The 19,912-nt window shown below is 43.0% G+C and overlaps 1 protein-coding gene across 3 annotated transcripts in view; it reads left to right on the top strand.

Annotated features, from left to right (window-relative positions):
- PTPN21 (protein tyrosine phosphatase, non-receptor type 21) overlaps positions 1–17,556 on the top strand; it is an 84,454-nt gene extending 66,898 nt beyond the window's left edge. For all 3 annotated transcript variants that reach the window (XM_003786968.3, XM_023511577.1, XM_023511578.1), the window contains 7 exons: positions 2,526–3,880; positions 10,022–10,159; positions 11,561–11,782; positions 14,933–15,061; positions 15,239–15,473; positions 15,885–16,045; positions 17,035–17,556. In XM_003786968.3, the coding sequence (XP_003787016.1) occupies positions 2,526–3,880; positions 10,022–10,159; positions 11,561–11,782; positions 14,933–15,061; positions 15,239–15,473; positions 15,885–16,045; positions 17,035–17,163 (2,369 nt within the window). In that variant the 3' untranslated portion in view covers positions 17,164–17,556. The remainder of the gene's footprint in view (positions 1–2,525; positions 3,881–10,021; positions 10,160–11,560; positions 11,783–14,932; positions 15,062–15,238; positions 15,474–15,884; positions 16,046–17,034) is intronic.
- The last annotated feature ends 2,356 nt before the right edge of the window (positions 17,557–19,912 follow it).

Genomic DNA, 19,912 nt, shown 5'->3' with positions numbered 1-19,912 from the left:
CTTTGTTTTTATGATGACATCATTATCCTGATTACTTAGATTCCGTGCTGCACATGTTCATTACTTCACTTTTGTTTTTTTGCCCTCAACATCTAGTCGTTACAAATCCTACTGCATCTTCCATATTTCTTCCCCTATTCCTGCTCCTCATCCAGTCCTCCAAATCTAGTCTTTCCCTTTGTTTCTCCCCCTTCCCTCCTTTTCTTTTCTTTTTCTTTACCTTTACTTTTGTCTTGCTCCTCATGTAGCTGTTGCATCTCACAGGCTGGTATCTTCAGTACCCAGTCTCCCTAGTTCATCTGGTCACAGCTGCCAGGCCAGCGTCCCTGGTGTAGAGGATTGTTCCTTACTTAGTGTTCAAGACTCGGCATGATATTCCTGGAGCCTACTCGCCAGTCTTTCTTCCCACTATTACTTTGCTCCTGGCTGGCTACCTGACACTCCGGCCAAGCTTTGCCCTTTCCTGCCCTGTTAGCCAGTCACCCTTATCCCTCGCACCCTCCTGTCTACATACTGCTATCCAGACAGGATAAGCCAGGTTATATTGTGCTGAGAAACCATTCCAAACTTACGTGGCTTAAAGCAGTAAAGGTTACTCCCGGCCCAGGTCCTGTCCCTTGTGCACTGGCAGGAGGGCTCTGCTGCATGTCAAGCCTGCCTTAGGCCTTGGGCTGTGGGAGCACCTTCTATCTGGAATGTTGCAGGGGAAATAGATCATGGAATTTGGCTCTTAGTCCTCTGCTGACTTCTCTTTACTGATACTAGTTGCATTGCTGTGCCTGATGTCAAGGGGTGAGGTGTGTGCTGTCCTGAGACATCTGCTGATGGAAGAAGCTGCACATGCCTACCCTGCAGGCCCCAACTGCTGTCTCTCCTGTGGGCTTGTTCTTGATTCTCTCTTCTTTGTCTCATCAGCCCAGCCGAACCTGGAAGTGATCCTTCCCTCTGGACTCTTATAACTCTTATCTCTTCTTGCTTAAATTATGGTGATTTTGTGCGTATCTTCATCTTTTACTTGCCTGTATTCCATTTAACTTTAATCCCCTTCTGTTCTTAGTATAGTCTTTTCCACATAACAGTCTCACAAAGGATTGGGTGGTTTGTGGGGTACAGAGAGAAGCCTGGTGGCAGGGAAAGCAGCTAGGCAAGTGTCATGCTAGTCCACACAAGCTGTGGTAAGGGCCTGAGTGATGACAGTAGGAGAGAGAGACTCTAGAGACTGAGAGGTAGCTGGCTGTTCCACAGATGGAGAAAGGACAGTGACAAGGAAGCATTATGTGTCACTGGGGAGAATACAATGGACATTACAGTGCTGTTTCTCCGTAGCTCTGTGCCTCTCTAATGAAGTATACTCACTAGACTGTGGTGTATTACTTTGGTAATCAGTTGTCACTTAAACCATCATAGAGCTTTTTAAGCAAAAAAGAATGCTTTTCACGGGAAACAGTTCTCTAAAGGACTTGACTGCTGAGTTTCTTTGACGTGTTAGAAATCACCCTCACTGATAACAGCACCGAGTGAGCTACAGGTTGGCTGGAAGAAACACAGCTCCCTGCTAGCCCACACGCTAGCCATGGTAAAATTAGATTGCACTCCTGATTCTGTTAGCCCTGGGCCAGGGCAGGGCAGCTGCATCTATCTAAGCCTGTCCTCTTGGCTTCTGGACCCCTAATGGGGTGTGCGGCTACTGGTGACACTGTTGGCCAGAGAAGCTTAGACCCTGCTATATCACTCACTACCCCTATTATGGCCAAAATTTTTATATTCATTCTGGAAGAAGCTATACAAATGATCTAAAACTACAGTTACGAAATTTTTTATAGTTGGTTGGTGCTTGAACTAGCTTAGCATCAGCAAGGCCACATCCCTGCCCAGGGAGAGAAAGCAGTCAGCAGCTGCCTAGAATTCCCAGAAGTCTATTTGTGTCTCTAGTAAAATAGTTTTGATTTTTGTTTTTTTTGAGACAGAGTCTCCCTATGTCACCCCTGGGTAGAATGCCATGGCATCACAGTTCACGGCAACCTCAAACTCTTGGGCTTAAGTGATTCTCTTGCCTCAGCCTCCCAAGTAGCTGGGACTATAGGTGTCCACCACAACACCCAGCTATTTTTTGTTGTTGTTGTTGTAGTTGTCATTGTTGTTTGGTAGGCTGGGCTAGATTGGAACCCACCAGCTCCGGTGTATGTGGCTGGTGCCCTAGCCACTGAGCTACAGGTGCTAAACCAGTAAAATAGTTCTTAACTTCCAGAAGAAGATACATTTTGTGACAGAATTATACTTGTGACATTGGATTTAGATTTGGCTAATCTTATTGGATGTCAGATCCTGAATGGTGCCCTTTGAACAGGCAGAGACTTCCTGGTCCTATAGATGAGAAAGCTGAGGCTCAGGTTCGTACAGATAGTGTGGCTAAAGCCAGGTCACTTTAGAATGGATTTTTACAAGCTGTGTTTAAAATGTCATCAAAGGTTAGGGTGGATTAATTAGGCCAATTTAAAAAAATCATTTAAAAATTATTTTTTCAGATAACCTCTTTGTGCCCAACCAGAATGGATACTATTGTCACTCTCAGACAAGTCTGGATAGAGCCCAGATCGACCTCAACGGTCGGATCCGAAACGGCAGCGTCTACAGCGCACACAGCACTAACTCCCTGAATAACCCTCAGTCTTACCTGCAGCCCTCGCCCATGTCCTCCAACCCCAGCATCACTGGGAGTGACGTCATGAGACCCGACTACGTCCCGTCGCACAGGCACAGTGCCCTGATCCCTCCGTCCTACCGCCCGACCCCAGACTATGAGACTGTGATGAAGCAGCTCAACCGGGGCCTGGTGCACGCAGACCGGCAGAGCCACTCTCTGCGCAACCTCAGCATCGGCAACTCGTACGCCTACAGCCGGCCGGACGCCCTGGTCTACAGCCAGCCGGAGATCCGTGAGCACGCGCACTTGGCCTCGCCGCCCGCGCACTACCCGCTCACCCTCAACTACAGCTTCCACAGCCCTTCCCCGTACCCCTACCTTGCCGAGCGGAGGCCCGTGGTGGGCGCCGTCAGTGTCCCCGAGCTGACCAACGTACAGCTGCAGGCCCAAGAGTATCCGGCCGCCAACATCATGAAGACCCAGGTGTACCGGCCGCCGCCGCCCTACCCGTACCCGAGGCCGGCCAACAGCACCCCAGACCTGTCGCGCCACCTGTACACCAGCAGCAGCAACCCCGACCTGATCACGCGGCGCGTGCACCACTCGGTGCAGACCTTCCAGGAGGACAGCCTGCCGGTGGCCCACTCCCTGCAGGAGGTCAGCGAGCCCCTGACGGCCGCGCGGCGCGCACAGCTGCACAAGCGCAACAGCATTGAGGTGGCTGGGCTGGCGCACGGGCTGGAGGGCCTGCGGCTCAAGGAGCGCACCCTGTCGGCATCGGCCGCCGAGGTGGCCCCGCGCGCAGTCTCCCCAGGCTCCCAGCAGAGCGTGTTCAGTGAGAGGACAAAGCAAGAGGAGCCCGAAGAGCAGGAAGGCCTGAGATACGGCCACAAGAAGTCCCTCTCAGACGCCACCATGCTGATACACAGCAGTGAAGAGGAGGAGGATTTTGAGGAGGAAAGCAGAGCACAGGCCGGGGCCCGGCGATCCGGAGGCTGCCCCCGGGACCCCGCGCCCCCGGCGGGGCCGCTGCAGGTGCTCGAGCCCCAGCCGCACATGCGCGCCGCCAGCCCGGGGCTGCCCCGCAGGGACGGGCTGCTGACGCCCTCCATGTCCGAGTCCGACCTCACCACGTCGGGGCGGTACCGCGCCAGGAGGGACTCTCCGAAGAAGAGGCCGGTGTCTGACCTCCTCTCCGGCAAGAAGAACGTGGTGGAGGGCCTGCCGCCGCTGGGGGTAAGCCCTGAAGCCTGCCTGTCCTTTACGCGGCGTTGTGTTGTCTTTGATGCGTTCCTTCTGATGTTACTCAGCTTTCTGTCTTGTTCTTTTTACGTTTTTCTCCCCCCTTCTGCCCCTGGGTTATTCTATTTTTGTCCATCTTTGAACTCATTTGAGTTTATCTCTGGAAATAGTGGAAATCCATTAGAATTTTAGTGGTTTTGCTGGAGATGATAAGTTAGATGAAATTAAAAGTTAACTGTAGGAAGCTTTGCGGAATGGAATGCCAAGGGTGAATGAAATGTTTTGGTAAATGCGCTGTTCAGGAAAAGGAAGTTGAGACGTCCTGGCTTCAGCAGGATTGCTTTGTTAGCCATCCATTAAAAAACCACGTGGAGATGCAGCCCGCTAGGGCTTCATTTGTTCACTTTGCTCAAGAGATGCCAGAGAAGCTTGTAGGGATGTGTTCTTAATTCTTTTATTTATTTATTTGTTTGTTTTATTGTTTGGGATTCATTGAGAGTGTGTTCTTATTTCTATATGTAATTCTCAAGATCAGAGTCTGTGTGGATACAGCTTGACCATTTTGGCAGTGACCTCTAAGGACTGGAAAGTGATTCTCGAGTTGGGAAGATGGTACTTTGTCAAGATAAAACCCCAAGAAGTTTAGGTCTCTTTAGAAGATGATTAAGTGAACTGAGAATTCAAGGAAAGCCCCTTCTAAGAAAATGTGCCTCTTTAATGTTTGGTATAATAAATAAATATGCATTAAGCACCTTTTTTTTTTTGCAGTTTTTGGCCAGGGCTGGGTTTAAACCCGCCACTGCTGGCATATGGCACCCTTCTCCTTTGAGCCACAGGCACCACCCCAGCATTAAGCACTTCTTACCAATTTGAAGCAAAATATAAAAAATAATCATATCATCGCTCAAGCTCTAATCTCAGAGCATTTACCTTGTGCAGAGCACTTCCTGTGCTTTGCTACATCCAATTTATGATAAGCCCATCATTATGCCCATTTTATTTTATTTTATTTATTTATTTGTTTTTTAGAGACAGAGTCTCACTTTGTCACCCTTGGTAGAGTGCTGTGAGGTCACAGCTCACAGTCACCTCCAACTCCTGGGCTTAGACGATACTCTTGCCTCAGCTTCCTGAGTAGCTGGGACTACGGGCGCCCACCACAACACCCAGCTACTTTTTGTTGCAGTTTGGCAGGGGCTGGGTTGGAACCCGCCACCCTCAGTATATGGGGTCTGCGTCCTACCCACTGAGCCACAGGTGCTACCCATTATGCCCATTTTATGAGGAAGAAACAGACTAATAAGAGATAATAAGTAACTGTTCCAAGGTGGCATAACTAGTAAGTGACTGAACTAGAATTTTAAACCCATATTTACTTCTGCAACCTGTTCTTTTTTTCTTCAACAAGACTCTACATAGAGGTAGAATGTATCTAATGTTTTCTTAAGTAAAAATTGTTTGTTGAGGCCTTGTTTTTCTTTCACTGAAACTTTTTAACTGAGTCCTCAACTTTTGATTAATGTGGCTGTGTCCTGAAGTGTGTCTGCTCTAAATCATTGTGTTGCATTGCTCAAGCTTTGGGCCTTTTGAGGCCGACACCCATTCCCCACACCCTGCACTCAAGCCACGCTAGCATAACTAGGGCATTCATTCATTCAATTTCTCAGTGGCTCCCAGCATCGTGGTCATCAGGGCTGTCCTTCTCTATCTCTGCTAGACTGCACATGCGTGCTTGAGGGCTCATCTCAAGTGTGGTTCTCATCTAGCACATGAGATCCTCTAAAACACAGCAAACATCTTGATAAGTAGGAAAAAATTCACATAGTATTACAGTACTTATTAAAGAGATTAATATGCATATTTGGAAATTACTTACTAAAGTGCCATGGATTTAAATGTGCTTTCTTTTAATTAGCTTTAGGTCTGAATTTTAATTTTAATTTTTTCTGAGGGTACAGTCTTTCTTACACATATGGTAAAGGCTGATGAAGCAGTAGTGATTTGGGGCAGGGACAGGGGTGGGTGGATTTTCCAGGGAGCTCTGCCTAAGTCCCTGGGTTAGCTGAACAGGGTCATTTTATAGTTAACACTCTTCCCATTACATTAAGAACTATCCATTGTTTTTATATGTGACCCAAGTAGTTTCCCCATATAATACTTGTTTTGTGTATAGCCTAGTAGTCAAGCCTATTTTATCCCTGTGTTTTTAATGGGGCCTGATAGATTTACTAAATCTGAGGACTTTGATAATTTGGTTCTCTTGAAATACAAATTTTCTCTCTCACTGACCTTTTTTTTTTTTGAAACAGTCTTACTCTGTTGCCCTGGGGTTGAGTGCTATGGAGTTACAGCTTTTAGCAAACTCCTGGGCTCAAACAATCCTCACGCCTCAGCTTCATGAGTAGCTGAGAGTACAGGTGCCTACCATGATGCCTAGGTAATTTTTCTATTCTTAGTAGAGATGGGGTCTCACTCGGGCTGGTCTCTAACTCCTGAGCTCAAGCAATTCACCCACCTAGGCCTCCCAGACTGCTAGGATTATAGGCATGAACTGCCACACAGGGCCTCTCATTGACTTTTTTTTTTTTTCCTGAGACAGAGCCTCAAGCTATCACCCTGGGTGGAGTGCTCTGGCATTACAGCTTACAATAACCTCCAACTCCTAGGCTTTTACAGGCACCCACCACAATGCCCGACTATTTTTGGCTTGTAGTTGTCATTGTCGTTTGGCAGGCCCAGGCCGGATTTGAACCCACCAACTCTGGTGTATGTAGCTTGCGCTACAAGTCCCACCCCTCTCTCGTTGACTTTTAAGGCCTACAGTATTAAAAATTATGTGATTAGATTTTGCTTTGGGTCCCCATCCTTTGGCATGAGTGACTCTACTTAAAGAGTAGACATGGTGACATAACAAGTCACTGTGCAAGTTATGCATTTAAAATCATGTACTGTATAACGTATAGCAGCTGAGTTCAAGGAGAAAGAATACAGGTTCTAAGAGTTAAAGAACAGGGCAGTGCCTGTGGCTCAAAGGAGTAGGGTACTGGCCCCATATGCTGGAGGGGGAGGGTTCAAACCCAGCCCCAGCCAAAAACTGCAAAAAAAAAAGTTAAAGAACAGTTGGTCTAAGTCTAGACCCTGCCATTTGTTAGTTCTCTACTCAGTAGGCAGGACCCTTCCTATGTTAGGACCTCAGCTTTTATGTCTGAAACACAGGGATGGGCATCCCTGCTCTGCCTGCTTCGTGGCATTAAGTCCTACATAAGGTTGGTGATGAAAAAAAAAGCCTTCTGAATTACATGATCTCTCATAATTGATTTTCTTTTTTTTGAGACGGAGCCTCAAGCTATCCCCCTGGATAGAGTGCCATGGCATCACGCTCACAGCAACCTCCAACTCCTGGGCTCAAGCGAGTCTCCTGCCTCAGCCTCCCAAGTAGCTGGGACTACAGGCGCCCGCCACAACGCCCGGCCATTTTTTGGTTGCAGCCATCGTTGTTTGGCGGGCCCAGGCTGGGGATTCGAACCCACCACCTTAGGTGTATGTGGCTGGCGCCTTAGCCGCTTGAGCCACAGGCCCTGAGCCTCATAATTGATTTTCATGGATGATTGACGTTGTTGTTTTGTTCAGGCAAGCTATTTAATATCTCAGTGTCTCAGTTTTTACATTTGTAAATGAGACGACCCCAGAGAGTTGCTGGAGGCATAAAATGCAGTCTTGGTACATTAAAAGTGCTCAGTCAGTGTTAACTTATTACCCTGAGGTTGCATCAGACATTTTGCTTACTGATTTTCTCAGAGTTGAAGAGGCCAACCCCCTGCTACATAAACCCTCTGACCCTTTTATAATTAACGTGGTTGTTATTATCTTATTTGTTACAACAAACAAATATACTAACTGTACATTATTTAGTATTACAAACAGTGAAATAATTGCAGACTAGAAAGAGTACTTTAGACTTCTCCACCCATCTCCAGGGACTTGATTGTTATCTTAAAGACAGACTGGTTCAGGTGCTGGTACATCTACATAAAGACTTTTTTCTTCATGAACCTCTTGGGCAGTGATTCTCACCTAACAAGTCACTGTGTAAGTTATATGTTTAAAACCATGTCCATGTACTATAAAGCAGTGATTAAGAATTATCTGATGCTAGTTTTGTCTATATGCAATTTTCTTCATGTATTGGCTTTTGTACTGACCTAGAGACATCATCAACTTTATTCTCGTGTATCAGCAGGGGGCATTTTAAGTCATTTTCAGGTGGAGAAGTACCAGAACCAGCTCATTCTATCTGACAATAGCTACCTGTTAAATTTTTAGGAGTCTTGTGAGCTGGTTGTTGTCACATTGGCAGTTGAAATTGGCTGTGACGGACGTATTTACACCATGAAAACTGGTAGCTTCTGATCAGAACTTTTTCCCTCTGGAGCCAGTGGCTAAATGTTGCCAGTACGTCACTGTTTTCTGTACACATTAGACTTATGACCTTTTACCCCAAGCAGGATCCTTTTAATTTGTGTGTCAGTGTGTGTCTGTCTCACTTTCTGTCTAGATGAGGATCAGAGAGAAGTGAAAGAAGTCAGAGGCTGCATTTTAACCCAGGATTCTACGGTAGCATCCCTAGTCTAGTTTATATTATGTGAGAAGCTCAGGCTTAGATATGAATTATAAAATTAAAAACTTAAATCTGGTTAACTTTTGTATTTAATTATAATAGCAATCTTTTTTCTCTTTTTCTTCCTTCCTTCCTTCCTTCCCTCCTTCCCTCCTTTTTCTCCTTCCTTCCCTTCTCTTCTTCCCTCCCTCCCTCCCTCCCAGTCTTACTCTGTTGCCTGGGCTAGAAGGCAATGGCATCATCATAGTTCACTGCAACCTCAAACTCCTGGGCTCAAACAATCCTCCTGCCTCAGCCTCCTGAGTAGCTGGGACTGCAGACATGCCTGACTTTTTACAGCAACCTCAGACTCCTGGGTTCAAGTGATGTTTCTGCCTCAGCCTCCCAAACAGCTGGGCCTACAGGCACCTGTCACAGGCCTGGCTAAATTTTCTATTTATAGTAGAGATGAGGTTTCTCTTTTGCTGAGGCTGGTCTTGAACTTCTGAACTAAAGTGATCCTCCAGCTTTGGCCTCCCTGAGTTACTACACCAGGCCCTTGCTGCATTATTTTGATTATGGGGTTTCATGGCATTTTTCAGGCCTATAGAATTAGAATAAAGGCGATTTCGCTTATCAGACAACAGAGAAAATAATTTTTTTTTTTCCAAATTGGAGCTACTCATCATTATGACCTCTAAGGAGGGGTAGAATATCCATTGAGATTTAGCATTCTTTTTAAAATTAAATTAAATTAAATAATTTAGTTTTTAGGTCATCCTCTATCCCCAGGCTGATGTACAGTGGCATGATCATAGCTCATTGCAACCTCAAATTCTTGGAATCAAGCCCATTTAGCTTTCTTATGCATATTTGCCTTAGAAAGGATAGCTTTAGGAAACATGTGTTTTCAGGAGACAGCATTCTGTTGATAATGCTGTCTTACACCCTATCCTCCTGGTGGCATGATGGAGATTTTAGCCTTGTTTTATTTTCCTGGTTTAAAAATGTGGCTGTTTTGAGAAGTATAGTGATCCAACCCAGGTCCCACAAGTCTGCAGTAGCATGTAGAATAGGGTATGGGAAGGCAGCACAAACAGAGAGCTGTTGCAGAAAGCATTTAATTTTTTCAGAGTAGTTTAAAGAATTTATATATTTTAAAAATTAGAAAAGCTTATTATAATCGAGTGATCACATTTGAAACCTTTTTTGTGGACCTCAGCTGATTTTCCTGTGTGTGTATCTGATTTTAAAAGGAATGCTGTCTGCCTGGAGCCTCACCTTTCATTACAACAGAGCCTTGTATCCAATTGAGTTTCAAAACCTTGTATCTGAAGACTTATCAGGGCTTTGGCCTTGAAAAGAATGTCTTCCTCCTAATGTTAAACAAATGAGTGTGAAGGAGTGTAATCTCTCTGGGGAGGCTGGCAAAGGAGCACACTCCCTCTGTTTGTTTCCCGTCATAAGTCTACGGAAATTTCTTGTCAAGAGGGTCGTATTTGTGTGTATTTCATATGTACATATAACTACTTCAACAGGGTATGAAAAAGACTCGAGTAGACGCAAAAAAAATTGGTCCTCTTAAATTGGCTGCCCTAAACGGCCTCTCCCTGTCTCGACTGCCTTTGCCTGATGAAGGGAAGGAAGTACCTGCCAGAGCAACGAATGATGAAAGGGTATGTGTGGGGCTCATGGGGGCTTTGTGTCTGCCCTGGGACAGGGGGCAGTTACTACAGAAATAACTTTGTGAAGTTGTGGTGAATTTTCTAACACAATGTGATAATCATAAGTAGGTGTAAGAACTTTTTATAATGTGGGCCTCCAAATTGGGACAAATGTACAGCTAATAACCTAATGGATAATTTCTAGCTTGAATATAGATTAATTTTTTTTGTTTCTGAATGCTCTTTTTTACTTTATGAATATACCCAGGAAGGAAATGACTGCTTTCATTATATTGAATTTATCTTTAGATAACAGTTAAATAAATTTTTCAAAGGTACCTTTGTAACTAAGATGTACTTTCTGTGTGATTTTATCAAAAGCACACAGGCCTGAGTTTGCTTTGAACTGGGTCCTGGAGGTAGTTTCCCATATTTCCTCCTGCATTCAGCGTTTTATATGTCATACATTGTCAATTGAAGCATTCGTTTACAGATGTTTGAACAGATTATCCTTCCTCTAGATTTACTGGGTTTTTTTTTTTCTTGAGACAAAGTCTCACTTTTTCACCCTTGGTAGAGTGCTGTGGTGTCACAGCTCACAGCAACCTCCAACTCCTGGGTTTAGGCGATTCTCTTGCCTCAACCTCCCGAGTAGCTGGGACTACAGGTGCCTGCCACAACGCCCAGCTATTTTTTTGTTGCAGTTTGGCCGGGGCCAGGTTTGAACCTGCCACCTCGTATATGGGGCTGGCACCCTATTCACAGAGCCATAGGTGCCACCCTAGATTTACTGTTCTTTAGGAGAATTCTGTTTGTTACAGATCATACAATTGACCACAGATTTAGAGATGAATTCAACAAATTGCTTGAGGCCAATTTTCAACTTTAAACAAAATCTTGCAATATATTTCTCACTAACAAAATTGTGTCTTTGTTCTTTTAAGTCATATTGTTGTGGCTTGGTAACATTTTAACTTTAGTTTTACCTAGAATTTTCTTTTTGTTGTTGTTGTTGAGACAGTCCTACTCTCTGCCCTGAGCAGAGTGTGAAGGTGTGTCATAACTTACTGCAACCTCAGACTTGGGCTGTAGGCATCCGGATGCCTCAGCCTCCCACAGCCACTGGGATTACAGGCGCTTGCCACAGCCCCCGGCTGGGTTTTTCATTTTTTTAAGAGTCGGGGTCTCACTCTCACTCAAGCAAGTCTTGAACTCCTGAGCTCAAGCAATTCCCCTTCCTCAGCCTCCCACAGTGCTGGGATTACAGGCGTGAACCACTGCACCTGGCTCGCCTAGAATTTTCAATATTAGATGATCTAGAAAGGAGAAAATGAGATCTCAAACGTTCAGTCAAAATGCAGCTGTGATATGTGGCTGTCTTCATGTTAGCATTACATATATTCTATTTTACAGTGTAAAATTCTGGAACAACGGTTAGAACAGGGAATGGTATTCACAGAATATGAAAGAATTCTTAAAAAACGGCTAGTTGATGGTGAGTGCTCAATAGCACGACTCCCTGAAAATGCAGAAAGGAATCGATTCCAAGATGTTCTTCCCTATGACGATGCTAGAGTGGAGTTGGTCCCAACTAAAGAAAACAATACTGGTTACATCAATGCGTCGCATATTAAGGTAGGCGGAAAGAGTAATAAAAACACCCACGGTTTTGATAAAAGTTACAAGAATGGTACAAATTGTATTCATGTTTGTTTAGAATACAAACGTTTTAAAAAATTTCATTCATTTATTTATTTATTTATATTATTATTTTAATAAACACTGCAGTTTTGAACCATTGTGATAAAGTGTATCACAACTGGGAAGTCCATGCACCAGTGCTAGATAAACAGTGTTTATCAGACACAGCCAGCATCAGTGCCTTCTCTCTCCATGGGGTAAATCCCTCTGCCTCCAACATTGTAACCAAGACTCAGGGAGCGCATACTCACCTTGGCTTTAGAGCTTTGTCCTTCTAAATCCAAAGACCTCTTTCTAGCTCATAAATTCTCTCAGGAGCCCCTAAAATGCTAGTTTTTTCTCATCACATATTTATATGCCTTTTTTTTTTTTTTTTTTTTGAGACAGAGCCTCAAGCTGTCCCCCTGGGTAGAGTGCCGTGGCATTTACAGCTCACAGCAACCTCCAACTCCTGGGCTCAAGCGAGTCTCCTGCCTCCGCCTCCCAAGTAGCTGGGACTACAGGCGCCCGCCACAACGCCCGGCTATTTTTTTTGGTTGCAGCCATCATTGTTGTTTTGGCGGGTCCGGGCTGGGGATTCGAACCCGCCACCTTAGGTGTACGTGGCTGGCGCCTTAGCCGGTTGAGCTATAGGCGCTGAGCCTATATGCCTTTTTATGTAACAAAAATATCTGGGCTTTTTGATGGTGTTCACAAGATTTTTACTTATGAAGGTACCATCTGTTCTCTTTGCATATTACCTACAATCATTTTAAAATATCATTTTGTTCTTTGAAGAAGTGCTCATCTTCCCCCCTCCCCCCCACCAAAACCGTATAATGCCATTTAACTGGAATAATATTCTTGGTGAGAGGTAGGGGTCTAGTTTCATTTTTCTGCATGTGGAGATCCAGTTTTCCCATTAAGAGGTTGTTGTTTCCCCAGGGTACATTCTTGGTGTCTTCACTGGTGTTAAAGTATACCAATTAAAATCGAGGAGTGACAATTTACAATAAGTGGTTGAGTAAAGCCAGATGTTTTCTCCCTTGTTGTACCCTTTGTTCTGTTGGCCAGTTCAATTCTTTATTTTGGGGAAGGGGAAATCTCCTTATAGTGAGTAAATGAGTAAGTATCTGTGGACAGGTGTTGTTTTTCTTCTTTCCCACAGCTTTGATTTGCAAGTAATATTTGATAGGAGACCAATCTGATACCTGGGGCTGTCTGAAGACCTGGTTGTCTACCTGTGAATGCCAGTATTTCCTGATGGTTTTGGGGAATTTGTGCATGTTCTACTGTTTTTTCTTTTTATTAATTAATTTATTTATTTAGAGACAGAGTCTCAAACTGTTACCCTCGGTAGAGTGGTGTGGCATCACAGCTCACAGTAACCTCCAGCTCTTGGGCTTAAGTGATTCTCTTGCTTCAGTCTCCTGAGTCACTGAGATTCTGGCACCCGCCACAATGCCCGGTTATTTTGTTGTTGTTGTTGCAGCTTGGCCAGGGCCAGGTTTGAACTGGCCACCCTCAGTATATGGGGCCGGTGCCCTACTCACTGAGCCACAGGCGCCGCCCCTACTCTGTTTTTAAATAATGGACATAGTTTGTTTAAAAAGCAAGCATTTCTTTGGAATAACGGTCTTTTATGACTGGATGGATAAGAAGTGAATAACATTGTAGTTCTATGGTGATATTTCAAAATCTTCAGAGGCAGTCTGACAGACAGTGGAAAGAGTATGAGTTTCAGAATTGGATGGACTTGGGTCTGACTTCTAGGTCTCCTGACTCACCAGTTGTGGGAACCTTATCTTATCTAACCTTAAATAAAGAAATGATGGTATCTACTCCATAAGTTTCCCACTACAGCTTTCCTCCCTAGTACTTGTTTGCTATTATAACCTGGTATCCACCTACGGTGTCTGCCACCAAGTGGGTGCTCAGTGAGAGGTTATGGTGCTGTGGCTGGGAGGCTAGCAGCTCCTGTGTGGAGCAGGACTTGACTATTATGGAGAATGAGCTTAACTCAGAAGTCTAGAGATGAGGCTGGGTGCTGTAGCTTATGCCTATAATCCCAGCACTTTGGGAGGCTAAGGGGGGAGGATTGCTTGAGGCCAGGAGTTTGAGACCAGCCTGGGCAACATAGTGAGACCCTATCTCTAAAAAAGAAAAAAAATTATTTTTAATTAGCTGGGTGTGGTGGTAGTGTGTGCCTGAGTCCCGAGTACCTGGGAGGCTGAGGTGGCAGGATTCTTGTGAGCTGTGATTATGCCATTGCATTCTCTCTCTCTCTTTTTTTTTTTTTTTTGAGATAGAGTCTCTCTCAGTCACCTGGGGTTGAGTGCCATAGGCACTATAGCTCACAACAACCTCAAACTCTTGGGATCAAGTGATCCTCTTGCTTCAGCCTCCAAGTTCCAGGCACCCTCCACAAGGCCTGGCTATTTTTAGAGACAGGTCTTGCTCAGGCTGGTCTATCCTAAGCTCAGGCAATCCACCCGCCTCAGCCTCCCAGAGTGCTAGGATTACAGGCATGAGCCACTGCTCCCCACCCAACTGTGTCTCTTAAAAAAAAATTTTTAGAGGTAGGATTACCTTAGGTGGGGTCATATATGTTTTCCTTCTAAATCTGATATGACCTTAGGCCTTTAGCTTAATTACTAATGTTTTTTCCAATATGCTTAGTATTTCATGAGGGGAAGCTCTTTAAAATTTGGAGTACAATGATTTTGATATTTTTATAAGAAGAGAAATCATAGCAGCAATAACAGCTGTACAGTGAGTACTTATGTGCCAGGCACCCCTTATATTAACTCAAATACAGCAGCCCTTAAGAGAGTAGGCAATATTTTTATGTTATAAATGTGAACTGAGATTCAGAAAGGTTAATCAGATTGCCCCATTCCCATAGATATTATGCGTATTCACTATACATAAATTTATAAAGATGTCAATAATGGAAGTTGTATTGATGAAGGAAAAGATTGAATATCTTCCTTATTTTGCTGAATAATTCAGTTCACTTTTTAAGTACTGCCATGCGTGCATACATGTATGCATACACACATTATATAAAACATACCACTATTTTTTTACCTTTCCTAATTTCAGATCTCTGTCAGTGGAATTGAATGGGATTATATTGCCACACAGGGACCATTACAGAATACCTGTCAGGATTTTTGGCAAATGGTATGGGAACAGGGAATTGCAATTATAGCGATGGTGACAGCAGAAGAGGTACGTATTCATTTCTCTTATGTGATTTTTCTCAGCCTTCGAAGAACAGTTTAGTCACAAAGAATCTTAACCTTTAGAGAAAAGGGCAGGGTGGGAATGTGGTCAGAGTTTGAGATGCTTTATGAAAGGGCCCCACTGCTGGAGCTTGTGTCGTTTAATTGTTCTTGTCTTTAACAGGAGGGTGGAAGGGAGAAGAGCTTTAGGTATTGGCCACGACTTGGTTCCAGGCACAACACTGTCACCTATGGAAGGTTTAAGATCACAACCCGGTTCCGAACAGACTCTGGTTGCTATGCCACTACGGGCTTAAAGATGAAGCACCTTCTCACAGGGCAGGAGAGGACAGTTTGGCATCTCCAATACACAGATTGGCCTGAGCATGGCTGTCCAGAAGACATCAAGGGGTTTTTGTGTGAGTGTCTTTGTTCCCAGAACAATCCTCCTCTTGGGCTATTAAAGAATAAGACTTAGGTTTCTGAAGTATTTTATGTTGTCTCATTTAAGCTTTGGACTTGCTTTAACATAAAACAAGTTTAACATGTTTTGAGGAGGCTTAACAGAAGAAGTTTTGAAGATGTCATTTGAATGTCATCACTGACTCTCAAGGATCTCCTCCGTTTCATTTTGTAGATAGAAAGGGGACGCCCAGGCAAGGGCAGCAACTTGCCCCCGCCACGCTGGCCCTTACTGCTTGGCAATGGTCAGTCAGGACGCGGTGCTTTGTCTGCAGTCTTCTCTTTCAGTGGAGAGCCATGAAAACTCAGTTGTCAGTTTGATCATGGTTTAGTCACGAGTATTTTCCTATTTCCTTGATTTTTCACAGCGTATCTTGAAGAGATCCAGTCTGTTCGACGCCATACAAATAGTACAAGTGAACCCAAAAGCCCCAACCCTCCGTTGTTGGTCCACTGCAGTGCCGGGGTAGGAAGGACTGGTGTCGTCATTTTGTCAGAGATCATGATTGCCTGCCTGGAACACAATGAGGTGATGACTCTTATACTAAGCCTGAACTTTGTTGGCGGGAAAAGGCTAGGGAAAAGAGAGACACAGTGACCTAATAGTTCTTTCTGAACACATTTTCTTGGACAGTGGAGGCCTCAAGATATTATTAACTGTTCCTTGCAAAAGGGTGTACCTTCTTAGTGTCTATGAGCATATTAAATATCATTAAAAGTCCTGTAATAAATAAAGCTGCTTAATTTTGTTTTATCTAGTATTTTTCAAACTTGAGCTCAGAACCCTTTTTCCTAGAATGCCTATTAACTTTCAAGGACAATTAGTGTGGTAGCCCTGTGTGGGACATTCTGAGTTAGATACTGATAGCATTTAGCGTACTGTGTTTTTGTTGGTTTTTGGTGGGGGTTGTGTTTATTTTACTCATGATAGGGGAAATAATTTATTTTTTCCATATTCTCAACAGAAAATATTACAAAATCAATGGCATTAGATGTAAAAATGTAGGGGGAGGGACAGGCATTGCAGTGGTATGTCAGACAGTTAATTAAAAATATTATGCTATGTCTCCAGTTTTTTGGATGTTGTGCTATTTATCAGTTTCCAGATAACTATTTGGTTTTTTTTGTTTTGTTTTGTTTTTATTATTAAATCATAGTTGTGTACATTAATACTATCATGGGGTACAGTGTGTTGTTTCCATATACAATTTGAAATACTTTCATCCAGTTGGCCGATATAGCCTTCATGTCATTCAACTATTTGTTTTGAGTTTGTGTTGAATCTTGGTACTCGGTGAGAGATGGTTGTTAATAGCTGCCCTCAGGGAATTTTGAAGAAGTAGTCCACATGGACATTGTATTTATGGTGAAAACGAGTCAGAAGGAGGGAGTCAGGGGAAGATGCAAAGGAAGAAAAGAGACTATCCCCTGACCAGATTTCTGCGAGGACACAGCTTTCCCCCAGTCCTCTCTCCCCCGGGAAACGCATTCCCTTCATCCCTGTTTCTGTCTTCCTAGGTGCTGGACATCCCGAGAGTGCTGGACATGCTGAGGCAGCAGAGGATGATGCTGGTGCAGACCCTCTGCCAGTACACATTTGTGTACAGAGTTCTCATTCAGTTCCTGAAAAGCTCCAGGCTCATCTAAGCTCCCACTCTTCTTATGGGGACCCACCCTGTCACGTGAAGCGTTTACAGCTAAAAAAAAAAAAGTGCTTGCCTAACTCACACTTGCCCAACTCCTGTTTGCCTTCCCTTGACACGTAATCCAGGCAACGCTCTATTGGGACATAAATGGTGCAGTGTGAGTGGCAATGCACTGAGGAAATATGCAAAGCACAAGGCTGCAGAGGGGGATTACCTGCCTGGGAACGGTGCTGGGGCTGGTGTTGCAAGGGCTTTGCCCCACTCCGGTCTGTCCGATTTGCAGTACTTGCACACATTTTGGAGATTGTATTTTGTATACAATTCTCTATTTTACTGAAGCTATGCTGGGCAATTCTGGCAATCATTAAAGTACATAGATTTCTATCTTAAACTAGTTTTTGATAATGGAATTTTATTTTATGACTGAAATATTGAGGGATTTTCTTAGTGAGAAACTGAACTTTCCATGGGGATGATCCACGAATATGAGTGGTTCCTGTATAACTTTGTATTTAAAACCATGTTATTATATCTTTTGTTATTTTTAAAAAAAACCTTGGGTACTTAATGGTTTTGTTACCAAACCGAAAACTATAAGGAAAATCTGTAAGTGTTATTTTAAAACATGGAAAGCATTTTTATATTCAGAAATTTTTTTATCCTAAAAATTCTATATATAATTGTAGTTTCTATATTTTCCTCACAGGAGCTCCATTCATTAAGGTACTAAAATGAGTCAATTAATGTAAAGGAAAGTTGGGAATAAAGGCACATTATTTAAAATGGAAGAGAATAATCCGATGCACAGTTTTTCAGTATTATTCATAAACTTAAATGAGTTTGCTTCGGTTGAAAATGAAGTGAAAAACAATTGCCTAGGGTAGTTTCAAGCACTTTTCTATTGAAAAGGAATATGAGTTTTAATATATGTATTGCTTTATAGATGAAACAACAACCATAGATATTACTTCAGAAGGAATGTTTTAGAGGAGATAAGAATTCAGAGTATGTGAAATGACTAGGACAAGTGTAAGTGGAGTGTGATGGTGAATGCAGGTGCCGTTGTCTTTACACAGTGCAGTATTATCTGTACTCACACTGAGGTGCTGGGTTGGAGAGAAGGCTGGGGAGGGTGGGGGCTGACCCTGTAGCACTGTCCCCAAGGAATGCAAGGCCAGTCACTGTCAGTGACTTCCTTTGTTTTCTGAAAGTCCTTCCACCTAAACCTGTATCTTTTTTTTTTTTAAGATATAAATTCAGGTTTATATTATCATTTATTTTCTTTTGGTTGAAAGAAAGGAATAGTTACCAAAGTTTTCACCTCTCCTCCCAAAACCACAGCCCAAATTTGTGGGATTACCTGAGGTTGCTGTGGTATTCAAAAGGATTTTAGCTCCTTAATCCCCTAACTTCTCCCCTGGGTCAGTTTAGCTATCTAGTCTTTCCTCCCCATCCCCTTTAGGCACACAGGCAAGGACAGAGCCAAGCTGAGATAAAAGGGGAGAGTGTTTTTGGCCCCAGGCTAAGATGGGTTTGTCTTAGTTGCTGTCCAGTACAGAAGAATTAATTTATACTTTTATCTAAGGACCCATCCTTTTTTTTTTCCTTCTTCTTGGGCAGTTCCTTACAACAGAGAACTTCCAAAATGACAAATCTAGGGCTATTTTCCCAACTTACAGTATTTAAGGCATGTTCTGATTTCTCATATCACTCCTAAAGCTGTGTAATCACTAAATATGTGTGCCAGCCTAACTCTGATTTACCCCCAAACCAACCATCTAAGAGGGGAAGTCAGAATATATAAATGAAAATAATATTGAAAGTGGGCACACATCTCACTTAGAAACAAATTATTAATTTTAGATCTAAATTCTTTTAGAAGTTCTATTTAAAGAGTAATAGACAGACTCATTTTCTTCTGGAACATCTACTGTGAAGAAAATATTCAGAAAGGGCTCCCCAGAAGAATGGAATGGAGTTTTATGGTAATTGTTCCCATCTCCACACCATATAAAATAGACTGCAATTTGTCTGATGCTCTTTTTTTTACTTCCAATGGTACATTTTAAAAAAATTCTTTTCAGTCAGGTTTAAACATTTTGAAGTATCCTGTTAACAGGAACATACTGTAAAACAAAAATCTAATTAAAGAGTAATATATGGTATATTGATGTGTTCCTCCTGTAATAATTTCATAAGCAAGTTTCTTAGGGAAAAATTACAGTGTTTAAGTGTCACTCTTAAATGTCACATTTTTAACATTACTTCTGAGAGCTATGCAATAACCTTTTCATTGCAGGTAGAGAATAGGAAGGGATTTCTGAATAAACCTCAGTCTGCATTTCTGGAGTTTGAAATGAGATTTTCAAGAGCAAACTGTAGAACACTGAGGTTTCATAGGTTTGTCACGTCTAAATTAAAGACATTACTATCTGCCAAACTTATATAAGACTTCACGTATCCCTTAGTGCCTTTTAGTTAATGAATATTAATTTCATATCAAAATTATAAAAATGTACATTTCCACAAAAAAATAGGTTATAAGCCAGTGTTTTCCCACTGATCACTTTTGGTATCTCTGGCATCAGGTTTTTTGATAGTGGGTGTCTTCTGAGGAAATATTTTAGTTGATAGTTTTGAGCACAGAAAGTATTTATTTTAGAATTATCATTTGGAATGTTATTTGCCATCATTATTATTTTCTTCTGGAACATCTACTGTGAAGTATTCAGAAAGCCCTAGAATTTAGT

This window comes from Otolemur garnettii, unplaced genomic scaffold, assembly GCF_000181295.1.
Source record: "Otolemur garnettii isolate 467f Iridium unplaced genomic scaffold, OtoGar3 scaffold00020, whole genome shotgun sequence".
NCBI lineage: Eukaryota > Metazoa > Chordata > Mammalia > Primates > Galagidae > Otolemur > Otolemur garnettii.
This window is presented reverse-complemented; position numbering and strand designations above follow the sequence as displayed.